This window comes from Mesoplodon mirus (genome assembly GCF_964341445.2).
Source record: "Mesoplodon mirus genome assembly, chromosome: 17".
NCBI classification, from domain to species: Eukaryota; Metazoa; Chordata; class Mammalia; order Artiodactyla; family Ziphiidae; genus Mesoplodon; species Mesoplodon mirus.
The window spans coordinates 15394158-15420535 of NC_138993.1; the positions used below are offsets into that span (position 1 = coordinate 15394158).

Consider the following 26378-nt stretch of genomic DNA (forward strand, 5'->3'; position numbering starts at 1 on the left):
AATCCGCCTGCCAATGCAGGGGACATGGGTTTGAGCCCTGGTCCGGGAAGATCCCACATGCCGTGGAGCAACTAAGTTCGTGCGCCACAACTACTGAGCCTGCACTCCAGAGCCCACAAGCCACAACTCCTGAAGCCCAGCCACCGAGAGACCGTGCTCTGCAACACGAGAAGCCACCGCAAAGAGAGCCCGTGCACCGCAACGAAGAGTAGCCCCTGCTCACCGCAACTAAAGAAAGCCCATGCACAGCAAAGACCCAACACAGCCACACACACAAAAAAAGACATACCCCAATGTTCATTGCAGCACTATTTACAATAGCCAGGACATGGAACCAACCTAAATGTCCATTGACAGATGAATTGAATGGATAAAGAAGATGTGGCACATATATACAATGGAATATTACTCAGTCATGAACAGAAACGAAATTGAGTTATCTGTAGTGAGGTGGATGGACCTAGAGTCTGTTGTACAGAGTGAAGTCAGTCAGAAAGAGAAAAACAAATACCGTATGCTAACACATATATATGGAATCTAAAACATATATGTATATGGTACTGATGAACCTAGTTGCAGGGCAGGAATAAAGGGGTAGACATAGGGGCTTCCCTGGTGGCACAGTGGTTGAGAGTCCGCCTGCCGAGGCAGGGGACACGGGTTCGTGCCCCGGTCCGGGAAGATCCCACATGACGCGGAGCGGCTAGGCCCGTGAGCCATGGCTGCTGAGCCTGCGCGTCCAGAGCCTGTGCTCTGCAGCGGCAGAGGCCACAACAGTGAGAGGCCCGTGTACCGCAAAAAAAAAAAAAAAAAAAAGAGGTAGACATAGAAAATGGACTTGAGAACATGGGGTGGGAGGGCAAAGCTGGGGCGAAATGAGAGTAGCATCAACATACATACACTACCGAATGTAAAACAGTTGGCTGGTGGGAAGGAGCAGCATAACACAGGGAGATCAGCTCGGTACTTTGCGATGATCTAGGGGGTGGGATAGGGAGGGTGGGAGGGAGGCGATATGGGGATGTGTATGCGTATGGCTGATTTGCTTTGTTGTGCAACAGAAACTGACACAGTATTGTGAAGCAATTATACTCCAATAAAGATTAAAAAAAAAAAAAGACAACCAATGTTGGCAAGGATGTGGAGAAAAGGGACCCTTCATACACTGTTGGTGGGAAAGTAAATTGGTGCAGCGACTGTGGCAAACAGTATGGAGGCTTCTCAAAAAACCAAAAAATAGAACTATCATGTGACCAAGCAATCCACTCCTGGGTATGTATACAGAAAAAACTCCCACTAATTCAAAAGGATACATGCACTCCAATGTTTATAGCAGCATTATTTACAATTGCCAAGATATGGAAGCAACCTAAATGTCCATCAACAGATGAATGGATAAAGAAGATGTGGCATATGAGTAGTATTCCACTGTGTGATAGATAAACATATACTTTATATATATATATATATGTATATATGTATATATATATATATATATATATACACACACACAAACACACACATATATATCACACAGTGGAATACTACTCAGCCATAAAAAAGAACAATTTGCTATTTGCAACAACATGGATGGACTTTGAGGGTATTATGCTAAGTGAAATGAGTCAGAGTAAGACCAATACTGTATGATATCCTTTATATGTGGACTATAAAGAATAAAACAAACTAGGGAATATAACAAAAGAAACAGACTCACAGATATAAAACAAACTAGTGGTTCCCAGTGGGGAGATGGAAGGGGGGAGGGGCAAGATAGGGGTAGGGGACTAAGAGGTACAAATTATGTATAAAATAAATAAGCTACAAAGATATATTGTATAACACAGGGAATATAGCCAATATTTTATAATAACTGTGAATGAAGTATAACCTTTAAAAATTGTGAATCACTATGTTGTCCATCTGTAACTTATATAATATTGTCCATCAACTATAATTCAATTTAAAAATCCCCAAAAATAAAACCAATTTTTAAAAACAAAGGCCGTGGGAGTTCCCTGGTGGCACAATGGTTAAGAATCTGCCTGCCAATGCAGGGGACATGGGTTTGAGCCCTGGTCTGGGAAGATCCCACATGCCGCGGAGCAACTAAGCCCATGCGCCACAGCTACTGAGCCTGCGCGTCTGGAGCCTGTGCTCTGCAACAAGAGAAGGCCGCGACAGTGAGAGGCCCACGCACCACGATGAAGAGTGGCCCCCACTCGCCGCAACTAGAGAAAGCCCTCGCACAGAAACGAAGACCCAACACAGCCAAAAATAAATAAATAAATAAGTTTAAATAAATAAAAAATAAGTAAAATTGCATCAAAAAGAATAAAATACTTAGGAATAAGTTTAAGCAAGGAAGTGAAAGACCTGCACTCTGAAAACTATAAGACGTCGATGAAAGACGTAAATGTGACACAATTAAATGGAAAGGTATACTGTGCTTATGGATTGGAAGAATTCATATTGTTAACATATCCATGCTACTACCCAAAGCAATATACAAATTCAATGTAATCCCTATCAAAATACCAAGAGCATTTTTCACAGAACTAGAATCCTAAAATTTGTGTGGAACCACAAAAGACCCCAAATAGCCACAGTAATCTTTAAAAGAACAAAACTGGAGGTATCTGTTTTTCTGACTTCAAACTATATCACAGAGTTATAATATTCAAAACAGAATGTTACTGGAACAAAAAGAGATACATAGATCAATGGAACACAATAGAGGGGCCAGAAATCAATCCACACACTTATGGTCAATTAATCTACAACAGAGATGACAAGAATATACAAAGTGGAAAAGACAATCTCTTCAATAAGCAGTGTTGGAAAAACTGGACAGTTACATGCAAAAGAATGAATCTGGACCACTACCTTACACCACATATGACAATAAAATTAACATGGATTAAACATTTGAATGTAAGACCTGAAACCATAGAACTTCTAGAAGAAAGCATAGGCAGTCAGCTCTTTGACTTTGATCTTAGCAATACCTTTATGGATCCGTCTCCTCAGGCAAGGGCAACAAAAGCAAAAATAAACAAGTGGGACATCAAACTAAAATGCTTTTGCACAGTGAAGGAATCCTGCAATAAAATGGAAAGATAATCTATTGAATGGGAGAAGATACTTGTAAATTATGTATCCAACAGATGTTAATATCCAGAATATAAAAATAACTCATAGAACTTAAAAAAGAAACATCAAAACAAGAAACAATCCAATTGAAAAGTGGGCAGAGGACCTAGAGCAGACATTTTTCTAAAGAAGACATACAGACGGCCAACAGGCACATGAAAAAATGCTCATCATTACTAATCATCAGGGAAATGCAATTCAAAACCGGAACATCACCTCATACCTGTCAGAATGACTATTATCAAAAGGACAAAAAATAACATTGGTGAAGGTGTGGAAAAAAAGAAACCCTCTTTCACTGTTGGTGGGAATGTAAAATGGTGCAGCCACTATGGAAAACAGTACGGAGGTTCCTCAAAAAATTAAAAATAGAACTACCACCTGATTGAACAATTCCACTTCTGGGTATTTATCGAAAAAAAAACAAAATCAACAACAACACTAATTTGAAAAGATATATGCACCCCTATGTTCACTGTAGCATTATTTACAATAGCCAAGATATGGAAGCAACCTAAGTCCATCAACAAAGAAAATGTGAGGTATATATGTGTGTGTATATATATATATATATATGCACATGTATGTATATATGAATATTATCCATACAAGAAGGAAATCTTTCATTTGTGACAATATGGATGGACTCAGAAGGTATTATGCTAAGTGTATTAAGTCAAAGAAAGACAAATACTGCATGATTTCACTTACATGTAGAATCTAAAAAACAAATGAACATAAAACAGAAGCAGACTCATAGATACAAAGAACAAACTGGTGGTTGGCAGGGGATAGGAGGATGGGTGAAATAGGTGAAGGGGAATAAGAGGTACAAACTTCCAGTTATAAATAGGTCATGGGGATGTAATATACAGAATAGGGAATATAGTCAATAATGTTGTAATAACTTTAAATGGTGACAGATGGTAACTAAACTGAACGGTGATCATCTCATAATGTATATAAATGTCAGATCACTATGTTGTACACCTGAAACTAATATAATATGGTATGTCAATTATACTTCAATTTTTAACAAAGAGGAGCTCTGTAAAGAGAATCCAGTTCAGACAGGGGACTGCGAGGGCAGGGCTGGAGGAGGGGAAAGAGGGGAAAGACCAGCAACAACAGGAAACAGAAATTAGAGTGCTGTGTTCCAAGGGCCAGAGGGGACCCAGTCTACCTGGCATGGGGACAACAGGCCACGTGACTACCGCGAATCAGCTCAGGTATGATAGGGCTGTACCTTGAGAATTCAAGACCCAGGGAAACAGGAACGGAGTTGTTGAAGGTTAGAGTGGAGCATCTCCCAGGTGATAAAGTTGGGCTGGTGATGATCACATCTAACAGTTATTTAGTGATGTGTAACTCACAAAGCAACTTCACATATACTATCTAATTCAATCCTCACAACACTTGAGATGTAACCTTTACTTTACAGATAAGAATACTGAGCCAAAAGGACTTCCCTGGTGGTCCAGTGGTTAAGACTCCACGCTTCCACTGCAGGGGGCATGGGTTCAATCCCTGGTGGGGAAACTAAGATCCCGCATGCCTCACAGCCAGAAAAAAGAAAGAATATTGCGTCAAAGATCTTAACTAGCTTTGACCGTGGGTACACAGTGTGCCTTCTGCTCTAGCTACAGCTGTTTACAATGAGAGCAGTATTTCAGGATGCATATTGCAGGACCCTATATACTGCCCTGTATAAGGAGAAAGCAAAGGTAAGGAGACCACTGGAGAAGTCTAGGCATGAGCAAATGAGGTCCTACACCGGGTAGTGGCAATGGGAACAGACAGGAAGGGAGCGAGTGAAGAGAGATTCCAGTGGTCTCATCAGCAGGAATTGGTGACTGACTGGATTTAGGGGCCACGGGCAAAGAGAGAATCAAAGGGCTTCCCTGGTGGCGCAGTGGTTGAAAGTCCGCCTGCCGATGCAGGGGACGTGGGTTCGTGCCCCGGGCCGGGAAGATCCCACATGCCGCAAAGCGGCTGGGCCTGTGAGCCATGGCCGCTGAGCCTGCGCATCCGGAGCCTGTGCTCCGCAACGGGACGGGCCACAATAGTGAGAGGCCCGCGTACCGCCAAAAAAAAAAAAGAGAGAGAGAATCATAGATGATACCAGATTTGAAAGTCTGAGTGAGAGAATGCTGGTGCCATTTGCAGAAGCAGATGAAAAGTTCATTGGATAAATTTGGATTGACAACTGTGTTTGAATTGCTGGGGTAAAGAATGCCCACACTGCAGCTCCTGTGTCTACCCCGTGTATGGGGCTCATACATATGTGTCAAGTGAATGAAAGAAGATATTATAGTTTAAAGGAGGGGAATGGATGTGTAGAACCAAGAATAGAGTATGTGTGGAGATAAGAACAGAAAGCCAGGGATGAGGCCTGGGGGAAGTGCCCCCTCCCGGGGGTCAGGGGAGTAAAAAGAAGGAAGAGGAGAGGTAATAGGAGGACTAGAGACCAAAGCCTGAGAAAGAATCTTAAAAGTTTATATTTCTGGGCTTTCCTGGTGGCGCAGTGGTTGAGAGTCCGCCTGCCGATGCAGGGGACACGGGTTCGTGCCCCGGTTCGGGAAGATCCCACGTGCCGCAGAGCGGCTGGGCCCGTGAGCCATGGCCACTGAGCCTGCACGTCCGGAGCCTGTGCTCCGCAACGGGAGAGGCCACAACAGTGAGAGGCCCGCGTACCACAAAAAAAATAAATAAATAAAATAAAAGTTTATATTTCTTACACCCATGAAGGAAGCTTTCCTGTTGCTCCAGGAAAGGTTTGTAGTCTTAACCTTTTCTTCAGCCTTTGAGAAAACTGACTATTTGGTCCCAAAGAGATTCCTCCCCGATCCATACACCCCTGCGCTGCTTCTCACTGTGCAGTCCCATAGGATAGCTGAGTTAGAATCACTTGAGACATTGCCAAGTGTAGAGATTCCTGGGCCCCTTTCCACATTTCCTGAATCACACTTTGGGGGTATAACTTAGGAGTCTGCATCTTTACCAGTCTCTAGGTGATTTTCATGCACATTCGAATTTCAGAATCAGTGCCATATAATAAAAATGACCAAGAAGAAGAGAATATGGCTAAAAGTGACAGATCCATGAATTTAAAACTCTGATAGATTCCTGGGAACATGCTTGGCATTTGTGGAAAAGTGAAAGGCAAAGCACCACTCTGAACTGAAAATATATTCTGGAAAACTATTTCCCCTGAACACTATTTTGAACAATAAATTTAACTCTTGACTCAAATCCAAACCCAGGGACACCAAGTTGGATGGTAACCAGAAAGCAACACAGCCTCTCCCTGTGGTGAGGGATGGTTTGGGGAGGGCCACATGCTGATTTGACACTGAGATTTAAAACAAACACTAGAATTTTCAGTTTCCATGCTTTCTCTTACCCTACAGTTTTTGGAAGCAGAACAGAAGAAGACAGGCTTTCCTTGCATTATTATTTGTACTTTTAGATCATTTCCATTGCCTTCTCCAACACCTGAATGAAATTTAAAAGTTACGCTGGTTAGAGCAAAGATCAAAATGTCTCACCAATTAACAATATGGATTAAAAAGAGAAAAAATTATCCCAGCTAACAGTGTGTCAATATTGAATCATTTGGGCTCTTGCATGGATTTTGTCTTTGAAAGACAAGGCTTCAAGTTCAGTTCTGTCCCCTAAAGCAGAATTTATAAGGCTGGAGAAAAAAAAAAAAAAAAAGACATTGTTCAGTTTCTAAGATTTAGAATTCCATCACTTCACCTTCATAGAAAAAAAAAATTAGGGAAGGGGATGTGCAACCTTTCTTGTTGATGTGTTGCTTTCTTCAGACTTCTAATTGTGATGTTTCTCAATAATAAATAGTCTAAATGCCTCTTGCGCTAGTTTAAATCCAGTTTATGGAAAATATAGGATAGCCGTATCCCAATGTTCCTGCTATGTTCGGCATATACTTACAGACAGATGGTTTCTTCCCCTTTCTTTTTGCAATTTAATTGACCCACTTACTTCAGCATTTCATGAAAGGGCTAGTTTCTCAAGCCTGCAAATAATTTTTCCGGCTTTCCCTTCCACCCTGCATATTTCACTTATATATGCACAGAACTAGAGGTACAGAACTAAAACAAATATTCTCATAAAGTCATGTATCCATCACTCTTAACTGTTACATTCAGTGTGTTCTGTGCTCAGTTAACCTTGTTCTCACCGACACAACGTGTCCTGAGGAACCAGGCTTTCTCTGCCTCAGTTCCCTCTGTCCCACCCACCTGCAGAACTTCCAAGGATGTCAACCAGAAGTCAGTGAAAACGTAGAGCTAGACGAAGTCAGACACTTCTCACGTGACAGGAAAAGGGCATCACTTTATGAGCTTAAACTAATTCCCACACAATTTAAAACTTTTTAAATAACTGAAGTATATTTGCACGATTTACAAATAAAAGGTATAAAAGGCATGAAGTGAAAAGTCTCCATTTTCCCTATCTCCCACCTGTTTAGTTCTCCAGCCCCAAACAGATAACCCCTATTACTAGTTTCTAGTTTTTTATGCATATATAATCAAATATGAATATATATTCTACCAGAGGTTTTATATATGTATATACACACGAACAAATATATTCTCCTTTTGTTTTACAGAAATTGTTGCGTGCCATAGCACTGTCCTGTACATGCATTTTTTAACACGTCAAACATTTTAACTTATTACTAAGGAACAAGTCAAATGCTACAGCTGTTTCAAAGTACTGCACATTTATGGGCAGATAAGGAATGATGAAATGAATTTACAAATAAATACAAAACAGGTCAATAATCAGTTGCATTCCGCTAGACACAACTAACTAATGTGCATTTTTATGCACAAAAATTATTTGCATTATTATCAGTTTTCTACCACTTAGAGTTGTAAAATAGCTTAAAGACCATGAGAGGTGAAGGTAACCCTGGAGGTAGGCCTAGAGAAGACACTGCCCATTTCAGAATCTATCACACTTTTTCCTGACAGTCTGCTGTGATCATCATCTCAAAGGAAGATTATTCTTGAGGGGTTTTTTGTTGTTGCTGTTCTTTCATTTGAAACATACTCCTTTGTCTTCTCATTTTGTTTACCTTTCTCTGTCTCTATGAAATTAAGTGAATCAGTTACCTATCCCAGTCTTGAAGGCGTGCCCTTGTGCAGGACTATGTAGTCTGCGTATGCTCAGTGGCTTTGGTGGGAGAAGTGAGCACAGGTCCCATCTGCCCCTGGGGTGCGGTGGCAGCCACCACCTTGGTGGGAAGCGGGGCTGGAGAGGGAGGGGCTAGAGCCGGAGCCAGGTGCGACCCTGTGTGTGACACACGGCCGTCTCCACCTTGGTTTGGGATGCAGCAGGGGCTCAAGGGTTTGGGGCTGCACTTCTGTGCTGGTTTTACATTTTCCCCACTGAGCACCCTTGGTTAGAGGCTGGGTCAGGGCCGGAGGGGTTGGTGCCTCACTGCTGAGCTGGTTTCTTTCCCACTGGCGGTGTCAGTCCCTGGCCTGGAGTAGTTTCACTCCTAAATGTGGGCAGTGACCGAGCACTGGCCAAGGCTGCTTTCTCCCTGGTCAGAGTTTTCAGGCTGCTGCGTCTGCCAGGATGGGGGTATAAGCAACCACTCACTCTCTGAGTGAGGGCTCAGTGGTTTACAGCCTCCGCTGAGCCCCACTGGCTTTCAAAGCAGCTAAGGGGACTCATCCTCCTGGTGTCAGACCCCAGGGCTGGAGTGCCAAATGTGTGGCTCAAACCCCTAGCTCCCCAGGGAGGCTCCCCAAGCCCATGACACCCCCCTCCACGTCTGGGTCCCCCACCAAGGGTGCAGGTGTCGACCAGATCACTTCTCCTCCCTTCCTACCAGACTCCATGCGGATTTTTCTTTACAGCTTTGGCCGTAGAAGGGCCTTTCTGCCAGCGTCCCGGTAACTCCACAGGTAGTTGTATTTTTGATGTGTTCATGGGGGGAGGTAAGCTCAGCGTCCTCCTACTCCGCCACCTTGATCTCCCTCAAAGGGGATAATTCTTATTCCAAAGGAAGGCTGCTGTCATTGGCTTTGGCCTGCTTATTTACGTGGGTGCAGCAAGAATTCTGGCGTACCAGGCAGGCCTTCTTAAGTGGGCCCACACCGTAAGAACAGCTGCAAAGGGCACAACTTTCTCTCTAGAAGCCTTTATGAGGATCTCAAATTAGACTTTTAAAATCCTCTATTTTATGTTAGCCTGAGATGAGGAAACGAAACCCATAAAATTCTCCACCAGTTTTCACCTACAGTACTTATAAATTTGTGTTACTTCCTCGGTTCTCTAGATCTGCACTTTATAGTTTTAACTAAACAGTATCTCCACAGAGGTGAAGTAAAATTCAAAAATGAAGACAGAAGTCACAGTCTTCGGATATGATATCAGACTGGGACAATATATGAAATGCCAGAACTTACTAAAACCATTTTTAAGCTTAGAAGTTTGAGAAACTATTCCTATTTTCATTGTTCACGTTAGAGAAATGCATCAAAACTCCATCAGACTAAATGCCTTTTTGTCTGTTTGGAATAGTTTAATACTCACAGAGGTTTGTATAGATACTGTTATAGGGTTACCTCGGAGATACTGTGTGTTTGGTTCCAGACCACTGCAATACAGCGAATATCGCAACAAAGCGAGTCACACGAACTTTTTTGCTTTCCCAGTGCATACAAAAAGTTATGTTTACACTATACTGTAGTCTATTTAGTGTGCAGTGGCATTATGTCTAAAAAAATGTACATAACTTCATTAAAAAATACTTGATCGGGACTTCCCTGGTGGCGCAGTGGTTAAGAATCCGCCTGCCAATGCAGGGGACACGGGTTCGACCCTGGCCCAGGAAGATCCCACATGCCGCAGAGCAACTAAGCCCATGAGCCACAACTACTGAGCCCGCGCACCTAGAGCCCATGCTCCGCAACAAGAGAAGCCACCGCAACGAGTAGCCCGTGCAGCGCGACAAAGAGTAGCAACTAGAGAAGGCCTGCGAGCAGCCACAAAGACCCAATGCAGCCAATAAATAAATACATAAAATTCTAACACAAACCATTAAATAAAAAAAACTTGATTGCCACATTGCTAAACAAGAAAAAAAAAAAAAACTGCTCACCATCATCTGACAACTCAGAATTGTCACAAACCTTTCATTTTTTTGAACAAGTGCAACGTCTACGAAGCGCAATAAAGCAAAGAGCAATAAAACGAGGGATGCCTGGATTCCCACTGTTAACCAAGAGGACCCTGAGGGAGAGGATACACTCAGGTACAAAACAGGCTCTCACGCCAGCAACTTGGTTTTGGAGCTGAGTTTCAATTACCTAGAGGAGGACGCTGCTCCACCAGCCACCTGGGTGGCCTCTCACACTGCACTTTCTGCAGGAAACGGTGGGGAGCCAGGCACTGCTGTCCCTTCCCACCCACCAGCTGCCGGACAAGCCTGGCTCTACCCTGGGGACGTCCGAAGGCAGATGGTGTTCTGAGCGAGGCTCCACTCCAACCCTGTCCCTCATACGTGACACACACACGTCACAGTCAGAACGGACCTCCTAGAGCACTCTGCAGCCCACAAAGCCTTCGCACAGTTGCTCCTTTATACACACAGGCAGCCTCCTGCTGGAACAGGCTGTGTTTCCAGGGTCTGCCTGCACGACGCTTGTTTGGAAATCTACACCAAAATTTCCCACAGAAACCACGCTGCTGGGCTGAAGTTTGTTTCCAGAAGCCAGAAACCCATGCGATCTGCTCGTGGTAACTCTCACAATTCCTCACCCCTGCCAAGAAGTGGTGGTGATGCGGGCATTTGGAGAAGAAGGGAGAAATATGTAAATAATTTGAAAAAAAGCATTTTCTATTTTAACTAACAATTGTACTTTTTTTTGACTATGCAGTTTTTACATATATTCTAAAGGGTTCTCTTATTTCTGAATAATTGGACGAAGCGTTAAAAAATACATGTCTAGATCTTATTTTGTGGGACTCCTCAGAGGGCTAAAAGCAATAGGCTGTCTGGGTGGACGCCAGCGCCCTCGCCCCGCAGCCAGGCCCAGGAGAGGCCCAGCACTCAGCACCGTGCCTCGCGCTCCACAAGCTGGCTGTTGCTTTAGGGAATCAGAAGCATCACCTCCTGCTGCGCCTCTGGCACTGAGTGAGGCCCCATCCCCTCCACACTGAGGGGTCCCTGTTTCCACCTCCCTGAGGGTGAGCTGTACAGGGAAGCTAGGCGGGTGACAGAGAAATAAAGACATGGCCTTGAGGCCCATCCCTCTCCCTTCCTTTTCTTTCAAGTCCCAGAGGTGGACGATCTGACCAATATCTCTGCCTCTTGGGGCGACGGCAGGTCCCCTCTTTCTCCTTACACTCCCGAAGCAGGCATCGTCAGCTCTTTTGAAGTTTATAGGACTTTTACTCTAGGTAAGAACTGGTAACAGCTAGGGGGCTGAGAGAGCACCCCCACCCAGAGGCCAGGTTTCTCCCAACCCTTTTTTGTGTTCCTGTAGGTTCAGGTAGGGAAGACCTAAGTGCTGTTCTCCTAGGAAGCTGTCCAACACTGTGGTCAGCTCTTCATCTGTGTACCTTCCTCTCCTCTGCTTACACGCAGGGGCTCCTGAGGGCAAAGAAACACGAGCAGGGGGCCTGGCCCAAAGCGGTTCTCAGCAGTTATTTGCAAAAAGAATTTGTGGCAACAAAATTCATTTGCTGTTCGGGTATTTAAGACATCCTGATGGGGTTGCTGGGGGAGAGGGGGCTATGGGGGAAGAGGGCGGGGAAAGGGAGAGATCAGGAGACAAGAGAAAATAAAAAGGTTTCTGAGAGGAGTAGGAGAGAAAATGATACAGGGATGCATCTCCCAAGACAAACCCTGAAACAGAGATGGGCATGAGAAAGAAGTGGTCTCCGGGTCTCAAGGGACCTTCCCTCCCTTTAATCTCGGAGGTTCTACTCTGAAAAGGACACCCTGGGCTGAGGCCAGAGCAGCAATGAGAACAGGAGAAAGGGAAGGGGGGATGGAGCCCCCCAGATTGGTGATGGGAAAGGAAAGGAGAGGACACCTAAGCAGTGGTAACGTGGCCACAGCAGCGCTGGGCTGATGGGCAATTCCAGGGGGAGGGGTTTATACCTGAGGCTACACAAAAAGACAGCTATGCGTTGGGGTTGTCTCTGCACAGAACCATGAGAAAACCCTCCCGAATAGCAAGAACATTGGCCCTCCTGCCAATTCTCCAATTATACATAAAGCACTTACCACGAATTGAATAAATAATGATTGTTTTCATCGTGAGTTTCTTCACTGGAGGAAGAGTCAACTTGTAGGTATTTTTCACCATTGCAAAATATCCAACAAATCTCTTCTGCAATACAAAAGAAGTCTCGATTTAAGTGAAGGTAAAAAGTCCTGATTTGTTTAAGGAAAATAATTGATGAAGGAAACATTGATTGGGTGCCATTATGTAACTAGGCATTTGTTGCCTCATGACTAAATATCTACCTTAGAAAACAAATACTGAATGAAGAGCAACAGGCAAGGAACAAGAAAGGAGCCAGGTGTGGCTTAGAGGCTGCTGGGACTGAGAGAGCAACTAAGCAGAACCAACAAAACAGCTAGAACAACATGACAGCAAGATGCCATTAACTGCAAATGTGGGAGAGGTCGGTCTGGGGTAGAAGCTTCATTGTGGCTGAGTTAAAGGAAGCTCTGTGCTTTGGGGAGCAGTAGCCTCCTCGGATGAGAGAAGGCAAGACATAAGAGCTCAGGGGGAGAGCTCCATGGGCCAGCAGCACATTCACATCCTTCTCTAGTCCCAGCCAGTGAGCATCTCTCCGCTTCCCATTCCCCCAATTCCATGTTTGCAAGGAAGCCTGGGGATTCTCTTAGCCTAGTCCATCTCCTATGGCAAGCTGTTCACAAGGGCTCTCCTTTCTTCTAGAAGTTAAGAAGAGTTCTGGTACAGAATCAACCGGACTGAAAAGTTCATAGACTCTTCCCCACCCGTTGGGAAGTGTTAATAAAATTAACCACCATCCTCTGCATTGGCAAGGACCAGTCAAGCTCTTAACTCAGGGGTGCATGAAATGTATGTAGTGCATTGAATGGCCACGCTGCAGGGTCAGGAGGGGATGGTGTCTGAGAATTACTGCCGCACACGCAGGGAACTCTGTCCTGGGGCCTCGCCAACACAGCCCTCAAGCCTGAGGCCGGGCCCCTGCACGGCTAGCCCAGTGAATCAGAAGAGACTCAGCTGCAGCCTAGGGTGTGCCAGTCCTGGAGTGAGTTAGAGACCCTGCACGTGACTGCAGAGGAAATGGGGAAGGGAAGATGTGCCTGAAGGAGCTACAGCTAACGTCCCCTTGGCTCCTGCCACCAGATTCTTGACCTTCCACTAAAGGCTTGTAACCTGCCGTGGCCCTGTAGCTGCTTTTGCTCTCACGCTTCTTTCCCCTACAGCCCCAAACAACAGGCGCACGTAGCAGAAGTTAATAAAACCAACGTATACTTAGTAAGCACTCACTACAGACAAAGGAGATACTATATGAGGCACTTCGGGCTGCCAGGGTGGAAAGATGGGCAAGACGTGGGCGTGCAAAAAGGGTAGAGAAGACACAACTTCGAATAGCTGGAAAATAACGTAAAGCAACTTAGTCCCTAAAAGGAACACAAAAGGCTATAAGAACTCCTGAAAAAGCAGGAGACTACTTCAGGCTGGGAGGGCAAAGGGACTCCAGGACAAGGGGCCCTTGTGAGCACGTGGGTGTAAAGTATAAACAGGCTGGGAAACGGCAAACAATCCAAACGCCTTAGAGCGTGTGAATGCACATAGTGGGAGAAGCGGTTGGAAAAATCCTATCTAGATTGGCAGTGCCTGGTTCAAACATATTTGTTGCCATTGGCAGTCAGAAGCCATTACGGATTTTGAGCGTGAAATGGCATGATTCGAGCTGGGCTTCAATAAGTTGATGTATTACTTATAGCCTATGGCTATCTTTTTTACTTTCTTGTGTTGCTGGAGTTTGGCAGAAAAGTATGAATGGATAAGGCTGAGTTCTTTGATCCCAAATGAAATGTCTAGAGCCAGCAGTTACAGTGTTCTGCTAACTAAGCCAAGGGTATCAGCTTTCATCACTTCACTCAAAGAAAACTCTCCTTCGGGGGCTTCCCTGGTGGCGCAGTGGTTGAGAGTCCGCCTGCCGATGCAGGGGACACGGGTTCGTGCCCCGGTCCGGGAAGATCCCACATGCCACGGAGCAGCTGGGCCCGTGAGCCATGGCCACTGAGCCTGCGCGTCCGGAGCCTGTGCTCCGCAACGGGAGAGGCCACAACAGTGAGAGGCCCGCGTACAGCAAAAACAAAACAAAACAACAACAACAAAAAAACAACAACAAAAAAAAGAAAACTCTCCTTCATGGCCACATGCACATTTACTTAAGAATTCCCAACCATCTCTCACTTGGGTTTGAGGGGCCGTATACAAAAGGCAATCCAAATGAGAAGCTGTGCACAGGATGGGAAATAATGGGCTTTGGAGTCTGAAAGATCTGCATTTGAGTTCTTAGTTCAAACAGTTAGTTTCCCTGAACCTCGATTTCCCAGTCTATAACATGGGAATCATAATGGTGCCCACTCATTGCGTTATTCAGAATATTATATTAGATAATGAATGCAAAACCCTTAGCAGGATTCAACAAAGTCTAGAATGTTGTAAACTCTATAGGATAAATGGCCTGGTTTCTGCAATAAACAATTTACAAGGAAGAAAAAAAAAGAGAGGTGGGAAACCTATCAACTAAAAGAGACTTAAGGAGACACAGCAACCAAATGAAACATGTGCCCTTGTTTGGATCCTGACTGAAACAAACTAAGTCTTAAAAAGATTTTAAGATAATTATGGAAATTTAAACGAGGACTAGACATTTGATACTATTAAGGTATACTATTGTTAGATATGTCAATGGTTTTAAGGGGTTTTTTTTTTAGAGTCTTTATGTTAGATGTCATATTAAAATGCTTAGGGGATAAGATGATCTGATGTCTGGAATTTCCTTCAAAATAATCCAAGTTTAGTGTGAAAATAAAGCGTGTGTGTGTGTGTGTGTATGTGTGTGTAGAGTGGGGAGGGAATGAATGGTTGGCCACATGACGAAATGATTGCTGAAGCAGTGTGATGAATAGAAGGGGATTTATTGTATGACTGTCTTGACTTTTTATGAAAAAGTCCATGATAAAATGTTTTTAAAGGGAAAAAAAATAAGGTAATAACATATGAGTCACATGGGTTGTCTGAGTATTAAATGAGACAATATATGTAAAAGTACAATAGTGTTAGTATAAAATAGGTTTTTGAAAAATGTTACTTTTCCCTTTCCTTTCTCTTTTGAAGTGCAGCCCCCCTCCCACCGACTCTGTCTCTGTCTTTTTCTGTCACTGTCTGTCTCTCCCTTACACATGTGCACGCCCATGCGTGGGTGCGCACACACACACACAATGTTCTACAAGGGCTGAATTGCCCTAATAGGGGTTTGTGAAAGACTCAGTTCCTCTTTACATGGAAATAAAAGGCTAGTGACTTCAGATCATCTTCAGGGGTCTGAAACCTTAGGAATCGGACCTTCCTTCCCTGGGAAGGGAATCAACTCCTGAACTCTGCAAACAATAACCAATTAAAATGGAAAGCAGGGTGCTCTGGGGAGACCTCAGTGCTTGCAAACCCAAGCACCACCTGAGGCAGGGCTCCTGGCCTATGGAAGGGATCAAGGCCTGTCACGGGGCACCCAAGGGGAAGACCACCCAAGGAGGAGACCACCCAAGGAGAAGACCACCCTAGGGGAAGATCACCCAAGGGGAAGACCACCCAAGGGGAAGACCACCCAAGGGGAAGATGACCTAAGGAATCACCCAAGGAAGAGAGTGTAAAATGAAACCAGGTAACAGATGCCAATCTTAACCTAATTACCCAGAGTGACCCCTTTTAAAGAAAGAATACTTACCTGAGAAGGAGTTTCTACTCCCTGATGTTTACTGCTGATGGATATACCCGTTCGTCGTTCTCCAAAATAACGAAGGCTGTCCTATAAAAAAGGGGACAGTCCAATCATGGGTCATCTGCACATCCCTTTCCTGTATAAGGCATTCTGAAGTTTCTAAGGGCACATGATTTCCTTAAGTCAGCGGTCTTTGGGCAGAGGCTATACCCGAAATAACAGAATTAACAAAGCCACATCAAGGCCTACTCTCATTCAAAGATGCATAAAGACGGGCAATTGTAGAGCTGGAAGACTTTGGAGATAATCTGGTCCTTCTTCCTATCTTTCTACTTTACAAATGGAGAAGATTAGGACCAAAGGAAAACCAAGTGACCTGCCATGGAGATGCATGCAGCCTGTCAGAGACAGCAAAGGCCTGAGCACTGGCCTCTGGCTCTGTCTAGGGCTCCAGACCAACCGCTTGCAAACTTTATATATTTACTGATTTTGGCCACGCCACACAACTTACGGGATCTTAGTTCCCTGACCAGGGACTCAACCCTCGGCAGTGAAAGCGTGCAGTCCTGACCACTGGACCTCCAGAGAGGTCCCTCAAACTTTTTATTTTTAAAGCTACAATCCACATTCATAAACCTGGGACATACACACACACACATACACACGCACTCTCTCACACACACACAGAACTGAAACAAGTTTCACAAACAATACTTACCTTTTGATATTTCCTAATCGATTCCATTTTATTTAAAAAATGCGAGTGACAACCCAATAAGTTGATTTCACAACTCACTGATAAACTGATCCATAGTGTGAAAAACACTGTCCTAGAGCATCCATTTTCCTAACCTGTGGGTCTCAAATTTGAAATAAAGAAGACGGTGGAATCAGGGTGCTGGGCCCAGATCAGAACCCCCAGCTTCTCTTCTCTGGGCTGCAGGCTGGGAGAGAAGCACAGCGGCTGAAAGCGTGCCCTCTAAGAGGTGACTTTTCAGCGAGATCGTGGCAGAAAAAGAGTGGGAACCCTGCTTTAAGACATAGCAACAGCCCATCCTGTCTTCTCAGGAATTTCCAGAGGGCACAGGTCCCACAGATGTTGACTGTGCAAAGATATAACATCCAGGGGAGACTTTGTTCCGAGTTGGAAAACGATGCCTTTTACCTACCTAGCACTTGCAAGGATGTTCAAGGTCCTTTAGAAAATTTCCCTAACCCATCTTCTTCTTATTCTCGTGAGAAAGGAGGAAGGCCTGGAGCTGGTGGGATTATGTCAGAGCGTTCTGGGTCTGGGGGAGGCAAGTCAAGCTTCTGTATTGCTGAGGGTTTTTTTGCACTTTCACAACTTGACCTCACTCATTTCACATTAATCTGGACTCTGTTGTGTCCTGTCTTTATTTAAAATATTCATATTGTATCCACGATGGATTTTTTGGCATTAACTTAGATGTTTTCAATGCTGCACTGGAATATTATTTAACTTAATTACTGAGATTTTTGGCATTCCCTTAAATTTTGTGTCCAAGGTGAGCGTCTCACTGACCTCACCCTCCATCCTGTCCCAAAGAGGCCCTGAGGTCAGTTACTAACTAGTGCCAGTTAAACGAGAAAGTATCCAAACCAGGCTTTCTAATCATCACCTCTCCAATTACAACTCCATTAAGTACCATGACTCAGGAATCATGTTACCATCCCACCAATGAGGTTTCAGAGCTAGCAGATTCAATCAGCCTAAGACAGCATTGGTAGGAGCATCTTTCATACCTCTGCGGTTGCAAATATTTCACTGGCAAGAAGGTAGGCACAGACCATAGTTCCAGTTCTTCCTAGAAAAGAAGTTAGTTCATGAACCATTGCTCATGGCAGTACTTGCTATAAAACTAATGCTCACAAGTGTTTAGAGTTCATTTTGGATTGATTTTCTTCCACTCTGAAAGTGCTGGCTCAAAATATTTCAATTCAGAGATAGACAAAGCCCTTACACGGCTTGCTCTGAGCTTCTCCCTGGAGTTCTGTGCTAATTGTGTGCATGGATGTGCACGTGTCTGTTGTTCTGAGTCATGACCCCTGGAGACTGCAGTAACAGGCAGAGGCAACGAGCTCTGCTCCAGACTCTAAAGCTAAAGAGACACCTACCAGTTAAGAGTAATGACACACCCTGTTTTCCTACCAATGTAAATAAAAGAAACTATAAAAGATCAAACATGGACAGAACCCAAAACACCACGGAGCATTTGCCATACCTATCATTCCTTCCATTTTAGGTGGAGTCTTTTGTGTGCTACAAGACATCTTAAAGTCGAAAGAACAGAATAATGAGCCCCCATATACCTGTTCCCCAGATTCGATAATTATCAGATTGGTTGTTAGACTTGTTTCTTCCTTTTCTTCCCTCATTCTTCTTTCCCTCCCCCTCTCGACACGCACCCCAGCCCCCCCACCAGCATGTTAAAGCAAATCCTTCATTTCATGTCATTTTATCCTCAAAGTCTCATGGTTTTTTTCCAATTTATATTTTTGTCCTGCCATACAAAATGTGAGTTAAAAAGTACATTGCATCTATTCTTTCTACAATGATCTGTAGCTTTTGTCTTAGCCAGTATATGCTGAACTTTATTTTATGTAATTCCAAACTTATCCTTTTACCTTAAGATGCACTCTATTTTCTATTCTATCCTTTTAAAAAAATGAACCACTCAATTTATTTTGCAACCCATAGTTTGAAAAACAATATTCTAAGCCAAGTACTTCCAAAGAGGACTTTGTACCACCCTGTGCTCTGATAAGTAAAAGCTTCTTGCTAAAGGAGGCTACTGACCATTAACAATCTAGCTCTCTAGCATGCATGGTTAACATTTCAATTCTGGAGGACATCTCTGAGTCTTTACAGCCCTTATATATTCCCATTTGAAAAAAAACTTGCAGATTCATGTCCCAGTGGCTATGGATAAGCACAACCACAGACAAAGTGGATGCCCTCTCATCCAGTCAAGTCAGGTATGCAAGGAATCATTAAAATGATTTACACCTGTCTTCAGTATTTTAACTTAAAACATAAACATATATGCATTCACTAAACTTTTGCTATTGGACAAAGGTTTTAAGTTTTTAACTATGATGAAAGGAATCTACCAAAATACCTACCAGGTATATCATATTAATGATGAAATGATGATAACATTCCTCTTAAAGTCACGAACTAAACAAAATGTCCACTATTCACTGCTTCTATTTACTACATGGCTTAGCCAGTATTGTAAGATAAGAAAAAATGCATAGGGATAAAAACAGAAGAAACAAACTCTCATTATTTGCAGACTAGAAAAGTCCAAGTAAATCTATAGGCTAAGCCCTAAAACTAATGAACGAGTTCAGGAAGATACAAGGTCAACACTAAGAAAAAAGCAAAAACTGATAGCTAAGTAAGGGATGTCGGTTGAAACCTTTAGAGAAATTACTAAGGAATATAAAAAGAGTATATGACTTCCAAGCAAATGGCGGGGGTGGGAGGAAGGAATTATGCTGCAAAGAATTCAAGCAAACCAAAATAAAATATCAGTAAGGATATAGAAGATTTGAATAAAACAATTAACAAACAACCTAATGGGCACATAGAGAACACTGTTCAGGACAATGCATAATACACTTTATTTTCAAGTGCACAGAAAACATTTGATAAAATTGACCAAATTCTGGGCGATAAAGCAAATCTAAATAAGTCTCAAAGAACTAAAAAAATGCATATGTTCTCTGACCACAATGCAATACAACCAGAAATGAATAACTAGAAGATAATTACAAAATCCTCATGTCTGAAACTAAGACAGTATATTTCTATAGAACCCATGAGTCTAAGAAACAAGCACAATGGAAATTAGAAAATATTCTGAACTAAATAATAATGAATATACATAAAAACTTGTGTGATGAAGCTAAATCTATTCTTAGAGGGAAATTTATAGCCTTAAATGCTCACTAGGAAAGAGAAAGGCTGAAAATCTGGGTTAAGCATCCATCTCAAGAAGTTAGGAAAAAGACAGCAAATTAAACCAAAGAAAGTGGAAGAAAGGAAACACTAAAGGAAATGATGAAATAAAAAACAAATAATAGGGAAGATCAGTAAGGCCAAAACACTTGGTACTTTGAAAGGACTAATAAAAGTAGTAAATTCCTGGTGAGACTAATCAAAAGAAAAAAGAGAGAGGGCACCAAAAACAGCAATGTGAGGAATGAAAAAGGGAGCACCACTGTAGACATTAGAATAAGATATTTTAAGACAATTTGATGCCAAGACATTTGAAAATTTAGATAAAATGAACAAATGCTTGAGAAAATACCCAAAATGTGCAGAAGAAATAAAATTATAAATAAGCCCATATCTAATAAAGAAATTGAGCCATACTTTAAAAACTTCCCCACAGAGAAACCAAGGCCAATTCCCCCACTGAGGCCAATGTTGCTTTACTACTGAATTCTACCTTACATGTAAGGAAAAAAAACGTCAACTTATACAAACTCATCCAGAGACTTAAGAAAAAAAGAGTAAGTACAACTTAATTTTGGTTTATGAAGCCAGAATTTGAAAACTATAGCCACTCTTACTCATGACATAGATACAAAAACCCTTAAGAAAATATTAGCAAACAGAATCCAGCAATTTATTAAAAAAATAAGAGAGCACAACAAAATTGTGTTTATTCCAGGAATTCAAGGTTAGTTTACTACTTTATAATCAATGTAATCAACCAGATTAATAGAATGAAGATAAGAAATCATATTATTTTAAAGACACAGAAAAAGCTTCCAAGAAAATTCAACATTCATTCATTATAAAAACTCCTAGCAAATTAAAGGAATGTCTTAATCTGATAGAGAATATCTAACACTAACACACACCCTAAAGTAATTGATGAGATGCTGAAAGCTTTTCCTTTGAGAGCGGGAGAACAAGGATTCCTGCAATCATCCCATATAATTCAACACTGTACCAAAGGTTCTAGCCAGTGCTAGGGAAAAAAAGGATTGAAAAGGAAGAATTTAGCTCATTATTTCATATGATATCATCATGTGCCATAAAATCCAAAAGAATTTACAGACAAGTTAATAGAATTAATGAAAGAATTTAGTTGTTTGCTGATTGCAAGGTTAGTAAAATCAACTGCATTTAGAGCATCAAAAACAAAAACATTTAGGACATAAAAATTTCCCAGGGATATAATTTATAATAGTTAAAATATCAAAATATCAAATATCTAGGAATAAATCTAACCACACATATACAAGCTTTCTATGCAGAAAATGAAAAGGCATTATAAAGAGAGATTGAAGAAGACTTAACTACGTGAGTGGATATTTCCATTCATGGATTGGAAAACTCAGTATTGTAAAGATTTCAATTCCCCTCTATCTACAGCTTCAATGAAATTCCAAAGTTCCATCAGGGGTGTGTGTGTGTGGTGGGTGTGTGGTGTGTGTGTGTGTGTGTGTAACTTGACTAGCTGATTCCAAAATGTATACGGAAATGTAGATGGCCTAAAAAACACCAACACCTGTGAAGCACAAGATGAGTGGACTCCCTTTAAGGGAAATCAGGACTCCTTAGAAAGCGAAGACAAGTAAGAGAGTTGTGCTGCTGGCACACAGATGGATGAAAAAGCAATGAACAGATTAGAAAGTTCAGAAGCAGACCCATGTCCTGCAGAACGGCAAGGACATGAAATCAGTGTGCTGACACAATTAGACAGCCATATGGAAAATGATAAAAGTTGACCCCTTCCTCACACCACACACATAAATCAATTCCAAACGAAATAAAACTTATATAAGATAATATAGGACTATGTCTTTTTAAACTCAGGGAAAGATTTCTTAATTAGGACACAGAACACTAACCTTAAGAAGAGAAAGAACAATGTACACTGACTATGTTAGAAAAGAAGTGCTGTTAACCAAAAGATACTCAGAGAGAAATGGCAAATCACAGAGCAGAAAAGGTATCTTGGAATACTGTATAATACATATAACAAACCACAGAGTTGAAATGGAGAATATATAATGAATTCCTACAAATTCCTACAATTCCTACAAAAAAACAAACAATCCAGGAGAAAAATAGACAAGGAAATTAAACAGATACTTCACAAAAAAGAATATCCAAGGATATCATAATAAACCTATGAAAACGTTCTCAATCTTATTAGTAACCATAGAAATGCAAATGAAAGCCATAATGGGATACAACTACACACCCACCCAACAGCTAAAAATAAAATGACTGAGAAATCCAAGTGTTGCTTAAGGATGTGGAATACTTGGAACTTTCACGCAATGCCAGTGGAGTGTAAATTGTCAACTGTTTTGGAAAACAGATGACATCATTTATGAAAGTTTGAGATTCATTATCCTAAGACAAAACAATTTTAGTCCAAGGTCTACACTCAACAGAAATGTGGGCACATGTGCAACAAGAAAAATGTATTTCATAGCAGCATTATAATAGTAAAAATTGGAACCAATCCAAATGTAATAGAAAAAAGCTTCCTTTTGCAGTAGCAATGTGTCTTGGGATGAATTTAACAAAAGATATACAAGACCATCCTGAAGAGAAATATAAAATATTATTGAACGATCAGATGATTCAAATAAATAGAAAACTATTCATGTACCGCTCAATATTGCAAAGTTCTCAATGCTTCTGAATTAATCTATAGATTCAATGCAGTTCCAATAAAAATCCCAAATATATTTTCATGTAGAACTTGATCAAATAATTCTAAAATTAAATATACAGAGTCAAGAGATTTCTGTCTTTATCAAGATATATTATAAAGCTATAAAAATTACAATAGTATGGTTTAGAAAATTCACAGACAGTCCCAAATGTGTATGGAAACTTGGTATGACTGAGAAGGGACTACAAGTTGATGGGGACTACATGAGCATGTGATAGATGGTTTTAGGACAATTGTCTATCCGTTTGGAAAAAAAATCTCCCTCCCCAAATTCCAATTAAAGACCTAAATGTAAAAAGCAAAACTTTACTATTTTATAAGGAGAATATCTTCACCACCTCAGTGTATGGGTGGATTTCTTAAACATGACCAAAATGCACGAACCACGCACACACAGAACATTGATAAACTTCACTACATTAAAAATTAAAACCTTCTATATGACAAAATAAATCATAATCAAATTTAAAAGACAACACAGTGGAAGAAGATATTTGCAATATAAACTGCTAACAAAAAATTAGCACCCAGATTATTTAAAGAAGTCCTATAAAATCAATAACAAAATATTTGGGCTATCATGATATCACTGGTAATGTGCAGACATCAACCAACAAAAAGAAGCAAAACCAAGATGAATGAAAACTTGAAAAAAGGAGCAGCTCTGGCACAGACCAACTGAACACTAGCCTTCCAAACAATCCTAAAGGAAAAGCAATGAAACACACATGAACACAGAATAATGGAAGTCTGCTCTCAGAAAAATAAAATGAAATTTGAAATGAAGGTCCTCCTTTAAGCAGGGAATTAACCTGATTAAAAGGAAACTAAAGCCAACTCTTAGATTATAATATTTTGGTTGAGCCCTATTAAATGGCCTTTTTTTAAAGTAAAAGATGGTCCAAAGAAAGGCAGTTCCACGTGGTTCAACCTCTGTATTCTTCATTTAGGCACAATATTGTAAATGGCCATACATACAGAATATTTTGACCTGTGGAACTAAAGATGGAACTTGCCTACTAACTCATGAGCTTGAAACGACTTTTCAAATAAGACTCAAACTTTATTCTACTCAATTACAGAAGGCAGTTTTAAAGTGTGTTTTCCTGGAATTTAATATAAAAAACTGTTTCACAGCCCAACAAAACCATCATTCCTTATTTGTCAAACATTGTGAAATATGCCTAGATGATTATTAAAAGCCTAAATCTGAATGAGAGAAAACCTGACTCAAGTTAAATTGGTTGAATTGACAACTGGCTTTCCCACCACCCCCATTTTCCCCCCACCAAAATCAACTTCTATGTATCATTACACTATAAAAACTGCAGTCTAATTTTGGGTCTTTGAAATGGCCTTGCTGTTGACACTCTTAACTTTAAAAGGTCCTCACAAAGTTTAAGAACAACCTTAAATAAAATGAAAAGTGCTCTGATGGTTTCGAAAGTTAAACAGTGTTTGTATTTTGGCAAATCAAAAATGGAGAAACCCAAAGAGTCAATAAACAAGGGAAAACACACTTAACCTTCCTCAGTTCTTCTATCCCTACTTTCTTCTCTTCTTTACTCTTTCTTCCTTTCCTCCCCCCTTCCTCCCTCTTTCCTTCCCTTCCTTTAGTCTTGACGCTAATATTAAAAAACGTTCACAATGATTAATACCGGTTAATAGCAGAACGTATCTTGTGGGTGTACTTTAATATATTTTTCAAATTTCTTTAGAAAAAGAGAAAGAAAAAGAAAAACGTTTTTTACCTTTGCCCCCCTTACAGTGAATCACTGTGATGTTTTCCTCATCTTGAGCCATCCACTCTTTTACGTCCTTGGAGAACGCCACCATCTCACTGATTCAAAGTGAAAGATTTTTAGTTGAATGAAAAGACTTCCCAAAAAATCAAGCCCTGTGTATTTAGCCCTCTTCTGACAGCCAGCTTGGCATCAAACTTACCTCAGAGAGGGGACATTGTGATCGTCAATCATGTATCGACAGACCCTATCATGGAAGTACTTAGCATCGTAAGCTCTTTCACCTGAAATAAATGATGCACGGGTCATATCTCTAACCCTAATCAACACAGTAAATGGTCAAGCTGTAAATAAGTTATACTTTTCTATTAGAAATTCCTCCTCTACCTTTAAAAGGAGCTTTCTGTCTGGCTCCTGCTGCTCTAAAAGAAACGTAAGGGTCTCAAAAGTAAAAGTAGAGTAGTGTTTTGTCCATCTTGAGTAACATAAGCCCAAATTATTTGGGTTTAATAGGCCTTACTTGTACTTTTCTAGCAGGCTACTCACTGCATTATCAGAAGGTTACACAGAGCAGAAGCCAACGCGGCCAACCAGAATACTTGCCTCCTGAAAATGTCCACTTAATATACAGGAAGAGGGTCAGCTGGGCTATAATTTGTTTGCTAAAGGGTTTGGGGGGTTTTTCCCATGCAGGACCCTGGTCTCCTCACACCTCATTCCTAGTGGGTTAGAGTGTGCACTTGTTGAATTGCCTTCAAAACACAAGCTGGCAGGAAAAAAACACATATTTTCCAAAACCTACTACCACTAGACCTGACTCTCCTAAAATGGCTCTGCCCCCAGTCTCCTGCCTACCTCACAGGGCACTGTGTGCTGTTGCACTTTCTTTTCCTACCAAACAGAGCCAGCACAAGATGGAGACTTTGTAAAACTCACTTCCCACCACCACCAAATACCTAGGATTAAATGAAATGTAAAAACTAAATCAACTTCTTACATGCAGTGAGTGACCTGTTTTCTATCTAGAGTAGCAAAATATCGAGTCATGTACATACTGCAGAGATTGTAGACTCGGTAGTGGTTTTGATGCTTGGTATCCAGGAACCGTACAACTTCCTAAAAAAGATGGACACATACCTTACATATTCCACATGGCACCAACATAAGCCTTTTCCTAGGACTAGGCTAAAATGAGTATCACCCTTTTATTCACTGGTCCGTCACTTAGCACCTTTCAGGGGAGACTCAGGGAATAAAAAGGTACATACATTCCAAGTCATATCTAACCCACTGATGGTTTGCAAATAGCCCACAAAAGTTGGGATGACTACTCTGATTAGCCTCTACTCTAAATACACATTGTTTAAAGCTACCAGAGAAGGAAGTTAGGTGGTTAACAAGCTTTAAGAAAATTGTAATTTGTTCTAAAATTTGTATGGAACCACAAAAGATCCTGAATAGCCAATCTTCAGAAAGAAGAACAAAGCTGGAGTTATCATGCTCCCTGATTTTAAACTATACTATTGATACAAAGCTGAAGTCATCAGAACAGTAGGGTACTGGCACAAAAACAAACACATAGATCAATGGAACAGAATTGAGGGCCCGGGAAAAAACCCACACGTATATGGATAATTAATTTATATTAAAAGAGCAAAGACCATACAGAAAAGATTGTCTCTTTAATATATGGTGTTGGGAAAACTGGACAGCCACATGCAAAAGAATGAAACTATACCACTAT

At 41.5% G+C, this 26378-nt stretch overlaps 1 protein-coding gene across 1 annotated transcript in view; it reads right to left on the reverse strand.

Moving 5' to 3' along the window:
• LOC309792390 (phosphatidylinositol 3,4,5-trisphosphate 3-phosphatase TPTE2-like) overlaps window positions 1–26378 on the reverse strand; it is a 120532-nt gene that overhangs the window by 10758 nt on the left and 83396 nt on the right. Inside the window, exons 11-17 of the mRNA XM_082602008.1 lie at window positions 25690–25750; window positions 24837–24918; window positions 24644–24732; window positions 17926–17987; window positions 16168–16248; window positions 12431–12536; window positions 6557–6648 (exon numbers count right to left, since the gene is read on the reverse strand). Of these exons, the coding sequence (XP_082458134.1) occupies window positions 6557–6648; window positions 12431–12536; window positions 16168–16248; window positions 17926–17987; window positions 24644–24732; window positions 24837–24918; window positions 25690–25750 (573 nt within the window). The remainder of the gene's footprint in view (window positions 1–6556; window positions 6649–12430; window positions 12537–16167; window positions 16249–17925; window positions 17988–24643; window positions 24733–24836; window positions 24919–25689; window positions 25751–26378) is intronic.